This window comes from Abramis brama (genome assembly GCF_963993115.1).
Source record: "Abramis brama genome assembly, chromosome: 7".
NCBI classification, from domain to species: domain Eukaryota; kingdom Metazoa; phylum Chordata; class Actinopteri; order Cypriniformes; family Leuciscidae; genus Abramis; species Abramis brama.
Window position 1 is genome coordinate 3,377,986 of NC_139969.1, and position 8,257 is coordinate 3,386,242.

At 37.4% G+C, this 8,257-nt stretch overlaps 1 protein-coding gene across 1 annotated transcript; it reads left to right on the top strand.

The window, feature by feature from the left end:
- Positions 1–1,011: 1,011 nt before the first annotated feature.
- Positions 1,012–7,629, top strand: rab8a (RAB8A, member RAS oncogene family). The gene is made up of 8 exons (XM_084119071.1): positions 1,012–1,182; positions 3,191–3,251; positions 3,620–3,680; positions 3,831–3,908; positions 4,427–4,516; positions 4,712–4,777; positions 4,884–4,934; positions 6,106–7,629. Exons 1-8 carry the CDS (start codon positions 1,059–1,061, stop codon positions 6,196–6,198), a joined length of 624 nt encoding a protein of 207 aa, XP_083975197.1. The 5' UTR covers positions 1,012–1,058; the 3' UTR covers positions 6,199–7,629.
- Positions 7,630–8,257: the final 628 nt, after the last annotated feature.

The following is an 8,257-nucleotide window of genomic DNA, read 5'->3' on the forward strand; positions in this document are numbered from 1 at the left end:
ACCCTCAAGCAATCCTAGGTGTATATGACTTTCAGCCAAACACAATCAGAGTTATATTAAAGAATAGCCTGGCTCTTCCAAGCTTTATAATGGGAGTGAATGGCCCAAAAAAGCGCATCCATCCATCATAAAAGTAATCCATACCATACGGCTCCAGTGGGGTTAATAAAGGCCTTCTGAAGCAAAGCCATGCGTATTTTGTAAGAAAATGACCCATATTTATAACTTTATAAACTATAATCATGGCTTCTGGTAACATGAGTCTAGTTCAGGCGGAAGAGTGACCTCTGACCTGACGGATGATGTAGGAGTAGCATGAGCTTAGGTGAGAGTCGACGCCTCTCATGGTAATAGAGCCTGGACATCAAACTGAAGCTCCTCCCACATTTCTCTTTAAAATTTCTCGTTTTTAGATTCTAATTAATGACCGGTGTTTTGTTTTGCTCTATCCTCTGCGCTTCCGCGTTCGTCAAGTCGGGTCAGAGGTCAATCTTCCGCCAGAACTCAAGTACGAGATTATATGTGATTATAGTTTATAAAGTTATAATTGTGGATATTTTTCTTACAAATACGCATGGATTCGCTTCAGAAGGCCTTTATTAACCCCCTGGAGCCGTATGGATTACTTTTATAATTGATGGATATGCTTTTTATAAAGCTTTAAGGAGCCAGGATATTCTTTAATATAGGCTATCTCTGATTGTGTTTGGCTGAAAGAAGAAAGTAATATACATCTAGGATGGCTTGAGGGTGAGTAAAATATGGGAAAATTTTCATTTTTGGGTGAACTAACCCTTTAACTGTGCACTTTGGCGTTTGACGTGGCCGCTAGGATAGGGCGAATGAACGAATACTACTATGACGAAGGCATATCTTATGAATATTAATGAGGATACGTGCCCGAACGCTCAAGAGAGGCTTTGAAGTACGTCAGTTTGACCTCATGAATATTTAAATTCGAAGCCTTCGTCGTAGTATGATTGGCCAGTTCCTCGGCGCTGTGCGGATTCTGCGCTGTCTGCTAAAGTACCGGGCGGGATTTCCGCAATACATTCAGTATGGCGAAGACTTACGATTATTTGTTTAAACTGCTGTTAATCGGGGATTCCGGTGTCGGGAAGACCTGTGTGCTGTTCAGATTCTCGGAGGATGCCTTTAACTCGACGTTTATTTCGACAATAGGTATTTAGATCTTATATTTATATCGGATTGTTTATGAAACGTCAGGCTGTGCTAGCGGCTAAGCTAACAGACTAGGAACTGTGTTAGCTCTTCCTGAGTTTTGTTTTGTTTTGTTTCTAAACTTTGACAGGTTCGCTGGTGTTTTGTAATGAATTATTTTTGTGTGTTGATATAGTGTGTGTTTAATTAACCTTTCTGCTGCTTTGTTGGTTAGCATGTAAGTTAAGTTAGCTGCTTTGACAGAATGACTCGGACATTAAATGAAAGGTTTGCTTTTGTTTAAATTCTTATTGTGTAAACTTTGTAATATCAACTGGATAGAAGCATTATATAAACTGTTGAATATCCAATTAAATATATAAAAATTATGTATGTTGTTAGAAACCCGTGAGCCAATTGTCACCTGTTTTACACACACTGTGAGACTCAATATTCTATTTATGTAATAATATAATATTCTTGTCTACTTTCAGTTAAATAGTGTTTCAGAAAACTTTACTGTTACTGTGGTAGTACCATGGTACAGGTATGCTAATATCAGACTGTGATACTACTTTGATATATACATGATGCTCAGTGATTACTTTTACCAAGGTAATGCAAGTTACTTTATAGAATATTACCAAAACAGTGGTATTGACATCTACATGCTGTAATTTGTAATATGTGAGAAAAAACAAGGCTTCTATTATCATGTCTTGTTTGAGTGTAAAGATGTAACTGTTAAATGTTTTTTGGTGTCTTAAGAATAAGGGATGGTGTACCCAAAAATTCTGTTATTAATTACTAATTACTTATTTGTCATTCCAAACCTGTAAGACTTTCATTCATCTTTGGAACACAAATGAAGATATTTTTAATAGGTCTGAGCCGGTCCTGTCGTTCCATTGACAGCTACTCAACTACCACTTTGAGCTTCGTAAAGAGATTGTAAAACTAATCCATATGAATAGAGTGGTTTAGTCTAAATGATCTGAAGAGACACAATTGCTGTATATGATGAACAGATTTAATTTAAGCTTTTATCAGCGAACCTATACAGAAGCTCAACCAAACCTGCTTGACGCATGTGAACAAACCTCATTGGTTCTTGCTGAAGCTCAAACGTGATGCGTAACACGAGAATGAACCTCATTGGTTCTTGCTAAAGCTCAAACGTGATGCGTAACACAAGAATGAACCTCATTGGTTCTCACACGTCAAGCGAACTTGCTTGAGCTTCCGTTTACCACAACTGATGTTTGAGTTGATAAATGTTTATATGTGAATAACAGCCTAAATTCAATCTGTTCATCATATAAAGCGATCGTCTCTTCAGAAAATTTGTACTAAACCACTCAATTCATATGGATTAGTTTTGCGATCTCTTTATTAACTTTTTGAAGCGTCAAAGTGGTAGTTGCTTAGCTGTCAATGGAGGAACAGAAAGCTCTCAGATTTCATCAAAAATATCTTCAGTTGTGTTCTGAAGAGGAACGAAAGTCTTAGGGGTTTGGAACGACATCAGTAAATGATGACACGATGTTCATTTTTGGTCGAACTAACCCTTTAAATCAACTTTACGATGGTCCAGATCAAGGCGTTTCAATCTTTTAGATTCCACAGACCCACAAATATTATTATCCTCATGCGAGGGACGCCAATCCTAAAACTTAAAAGACATAGGATAAATGTATAAAGACCTATAAACGTATCAAATACTATTTGCAAAATATTCAGTTCCTATTACGTTATATTATTCGATTTTTAGTACAGTTCTGATAGATGTTTAACGGTCATACTTACGTTTTTATTACTTTGCAGTATGAACTGGTGATATGAAGTGTCTAGCTGGTTTGATGCTTGGCTTTGTCATTCATCATATGTTCATCATATATATCATATGTTCTATGTGCATTGCTTTTAACACCTAACAATAGTCTGTTGTTGGACATTTTTGAAAGAGACGCTGTATTGGGTTTGTTTTTCAGCCTATGATGACAGTTGTGCTGTGTATTTTCTCTTCCAGGTATCGATTTCAAGATCAGGACAATAGAACTAGATGGCAAGAAGATAAAGTTACAGATATGGTGAGTTTCTAGTCGTCTTTCCTTCTAGTCAACATTTGAAATGGATCAAAAAAGTTGATCAAAGTTGACAAGAACGGGGGTATTGTTCAAAATTCATGTGTAACTTTGATGAGAGGTTTTGATACACTTCAAATGCTGATTACTGTAGTTGAACATGAGTCATGAGTGACTTCGTAGAGTTTTATGAAGGAGCTGTTGTTTGACTTGTGAAACCATGATTCATTTCTCCTTTACATTGAAGCAAATGTTAGTGGTTGTCTTTTGTCATTTCCCTGGTAAGGAAGATGTCATCTTCCACTTTACCAGACCTGCAAACCACATTTCTGCAGGGCCACAGTTACAACACTAATATTGTTTGATTTTTACAGGGACACGGCAGGACAGGAACGATTCCGAACGATCACAACGGCATATTACAGAGGAGCAATGGTAAGATGATTCTTATGTATGATGAGCTTCAGTAATTTCAGCTGTCGGTCTTGCCTGGTAATGCTATAATAATACTAATGCTCATTTGCTGTCATCTTTATAATTGCAGTGTTTTGCACAGTTGTAATTTGTCTTGTGCTCTGATCTCAGGGTATCATGCTGGTTTATGATATAACCAATGAGAAATCATTTGACAACATCAAAAACTGGATCCGAAACATAGAGGAGGTGAGTGTCTCAATGCCTGCTTTATCTGCCTTCAATAATATACTTCAGATTGTGTGCAATGTTTCCAATATATGGTTTTTAATATTAGCATAAATAGCTCAAACAGTAAAGCCATGGGTTCAGTTCCCATGAGAATGCATGAACTGATAAAATGCATAGTTTAAATGCATTGCGATTTGCTTTGGATAAAGTGTCTGCCAGTTGCATGAATGAAAATGTAAATATTTAATCTATTTATTTGTTAATATAGAAGTGGGCATCTTTAGTCATTGCACCTCACTGGGTTTTTTTTGTCTCTAGCATCTTGCGCCGTGAGCACTGTGCTTTAATATGACTGTTTTTGAATACAAAAGCATGTGTTATGCTTATTATTTTTTGTCTAGTGGACATTATCTGATGCCTAAATACTAGTCATTCAGTTTTGAAAATATGTAGCATTGCACACATCCATAAAAGTACCGTTTGAATATTCAACAGCAAATCATTACAGTGCATGTTCTTGTATGTGTTCAACCCAGCATGCATCAGCGGATGTAGAAAAAATGATTTTGGGGAACAAATGTGACATTAATGAGAAGAGGCAGGTGTCCAAAGACAGAGGCGAGAAGGTGAGCAGACCATGCTTCTTATTCTCTTATGCCATTAAAAAACTGTTTGCTTATATTATATTATTTAATTTAATTGTATAAGATGCTACAGCACTGATGGAAGCACCTTCCACAATCATTTAGTTAATAATCCTCCTGAATCATCCAGATAAATCATACTTATATTTTGAATCAAATCTGCCTGTACCCGTTTAGCTGGCATTAGAGTATGGCATCAAGTTCATGGAGACGAGTGCAAAGGCTAATATCAACGTTGAGAACGTAAGTGTAAATGGCTTTTATGATGAATCCTCATTTCATTTCCTTATCATATCTGATCATATCTGAGCGTTTAAAGGTCTAATGATGTTTCCTGCTCTACTCACAGGCATTCTTAACGCTCGCCAGAGACATAAAATCAAAGATGGACACGAAATTGGTAAGATTTTCCCTTTCTGTGCTTTAGGTTTATGTGTAAAAATGAATTTAGATTTATAATTGGGTAACACTTTACAAGGTTTCATTAGTTAACATGAACTGAGTTCTACAGCATTTATTAAAGGTGCAGTGAGTGATTTCTGAGAAACACTGCTGATATTTGAAATTGATCCAAACAAACACACCCTCCCTTCATTGCTCCGTCCACAAAATGCTAGAGTGGATGTCTCTTTATCATAGCTGAAGAAAAGCTGGCAGTCAAAAGTTTGGAATAAAAAAAATAATAATAAGTTTCTTATGCTAACTTGATGCCAAAACCTATCAAAAAGTCTTAAAGGGGTGGTTAATTATGATTTCACTTTTCTAACTTTAGTTAGTGTGTAATGTTGCTGTTTGAGCATAAACAACATCTGCAAAGTTACAACGCTCAAAGTTCAAAGCAAAGGGAGATATTTGCTTTTAAAGAAATCGCTTTTTAAGGACTACAACAAACGGCTGGTAGAGACTACACCACATTCCTCCCGGGTTAGTGACATCACCAACCCTAGAATTTACATAAACCCCGCCCCCAGAACACGATTTATAGATTATCAAGGCAGAATATGCTAATCAATGACTAGAAGATCAGCTTCATAAATTCATCAACTAACCATTCAGAAATGTTGTCTACATGTTGTCACTTCTTGAGTCTCTCCATCTTTCTGACTCCGGTTTGAACATAAAAGGCTAAAAGTTTTAGAAATTTTCAGTGCATGTGTGTGTGAGGTAAAAGGCCACAAGCTCTTGAAGCTCCGCCCCCTGTGCCGGGAGCAGCAGCTCATTTGCATTTAAAGGAACAGACACAAAACGGTGCTTTTTTTCACCCTCAAAAAGTGACAACTTTAACATGCTATATAAAAATATCTGTGGGGTATTTTGAGCTAAAACTTCACATACACACTCTGGGGACATCAGAGACTTATTTTACATCTTGTGAAAAGGGCATTATACCACCCCTTTAATTATTCTGAACTTTTGACCACCAGTGTATGTACATAATAAAGACTAAATAATGACGATTTTCCTTTTTGGATGAAAAAAATCCTAGAGTATGTCTGGCTAGCTTGAGCTGTAGTAATAAAATAAGAATTTTTTGAGTCTAAAGGAGGTTTGTTTGTTCTTTGCTCACACAGGAGGGTAACAATCCTCAGGGCAGCAACCATGGTGTGAAAATCACCCCTGAACAGCAGAAAAAGAGCAGCTTCTTTCGCTGTGTGCTACTGTGAAGACCAAGGCCTTACTGTCCGCCACCATCGGGCTGGACATGACTGGACTATTCTCCCTCTTAGCACTCCTCCTCCTTCCTCTTTATCCCATCTCTCATTCTCTGTCACGCTCTTCTTCCAGTTGAGTTCCTGGCTCCTCTTATCTTCTTCCATTGACAGATTAGCGATGCCGCTTATGACCCTTCCCTGGCGAAACCCTTGCAGGAAAGCATTGGTTTCTACAAGTCAAGGTGAAGAGCTTCGCCGTAAACGTGCACCTAAAGAAGATCCCGCATCTCCATCTTTGTTTCAATCGCTCATTTTGAGCGCACAACTGCCAAAATTGATCCATTCCTTCATGGCGACCTGGAAGTAGTTGTGGTTCTGGGTCTGGCCGTAGAGCGTGATCTAACATTGAGCCAATTTGAGAGTTTCGTGGGGCGATCTTAATCATTCCATTTTATTTTCGGCGCATTCTTCGACAATCACATGACCTTATTCAGTAGAGGAAAATTATAACCTGCCTAGTTTTTTTTTTTTCTTGACCCAATTTGTATTTTTCAGGCTTATAACTAACTTTGACCTATTACGCAAAACACATGCGTTCACACAATTGGTGCAGTCAAGGGTTCACAGACATGGCTAATGATATTTTCATAAGAAACAAATGAAGGTCCTTCTTTTTATTCATCAAGACGTGTTTACTGCCTCGTTAAATCCAACCTCCCTTTTTTAACATGCACATGAAGCTATTTCCAAATAGTTCAGCCTTTTATGCAGTAGCGCGCTAGCTTTCTTTTTAATATTCCTTTGCATAAATCCAAAACCTCAGGTCTCGCTTTATTACGACCTGAAAACGTCCCCTCGTGAAAGCGTTCCTCGACTAAAAACACTTGAATTGAATCTACTAGAGTGTAAACTGACTCGTAGCCCTTGTGAGGATGAGAAATTCCTACGTTTGTAGTATTAATTATGAGTAACCAAAAGCAATGAGAAAGGATGAGTATGTGACCTGAAAAGCAGAGCTATACTTGAGAAAGCACCTCCCGTATACAGACGTCCATGCACTTTATCAGTATCTTTTGTGTTGTGTGTAGTTTGTGCCACATAGTGATCATTTTGCATCATAGAGACAGGTGTTTATACATTACCTGCCGAATTCATGTTAGGCGTTGTCATTTCCCCCAAACGTTTTCAAAGCATCATCTTATGTAAGGATTATTTCTACACCAGTCTTTTCCTGAGAATGAGCCGAAGCTAGTTTAAAGCATTGGCTTCTATTGATGCCGTTTGTTCAGCTTTGAATAAATCAAATTGTTAATGTGTTAATATGTCTGATGTATTATGGATGGACTGCACATGAATTACAGTCCTACAGCATTAGTTTGGGTGGCACAGTGCAAAAACAAAACGGATTTGGTTCACATGAACAGGCTTAACTACCTAGAATACAATAATCCACCATTCCTTATAATTAATGCAAGAAATGCAATGCTCGTTTTTTATATTGGTTTGATATGAGCTTTCACACTGTTTTCTCAGTGTTGCGTCCATCACAAGAGACCCGTTTCATTTTGACAAATTGTGCAGTTGTCGTCTTTGTACTGCAGTATACTCAAATGTACGTTTTGTATGTCAGTGGGTTAATGCACACCAGCAATAGGTCAGGAATCTTTAACCCCTGTTAGCTTTGAGTGAAAGAACAAACTCTTCATCCATCTCCCAAAACCTGACAAGAGCACGTTCAAGTCAAATTTCATCCCAAAACCATTTTTTTTTCTCATTAATGCAATGCAAATAAATGCTTTTTTTATTTTTTATTAAATAAAATATATATAAATATTAACTACTTGCATATCATGGTACCTTCTTTGTTATAGAGTAAAAAATGGATGCATTACAGTAATGAGAATTTGTGAAGTTAATTGAAATTGTTCTATTTGGGGTGTAATTTGACCTGAACGTGTTTTAAAGAGATTAGGAAAGCACATGTTTTTCCTGCGAGGCAGAGGCGTATGAAATTCTCTTCTTGCTGCAATAAGGCACATTCACTTTTCCTTTTCCAAGCTTCAATGTTGAC

Coding starts and splice junctions, on each gene's coding strand:
- rab8a (XM_084119071.1), top strand. CDS start 1,059: ATGGCGAAGACTTACGATTATTTGTTTAAACTGCTGTTAATCGGGGAT. Junction 1,183..3,190: donor GACGTTTATTTCGACAATAG/GTATTTAGATCT, acceptor TTTCTCTTCCAG/GTATCGATTTCAAGATCAGG. Junction 4,935..6,105: donor CAAAGATGGACACGAAATTG/GTAAGATTTTCC, acceptor TTGCTCACACAG/GAGGGTAACAATCCTCAGGG.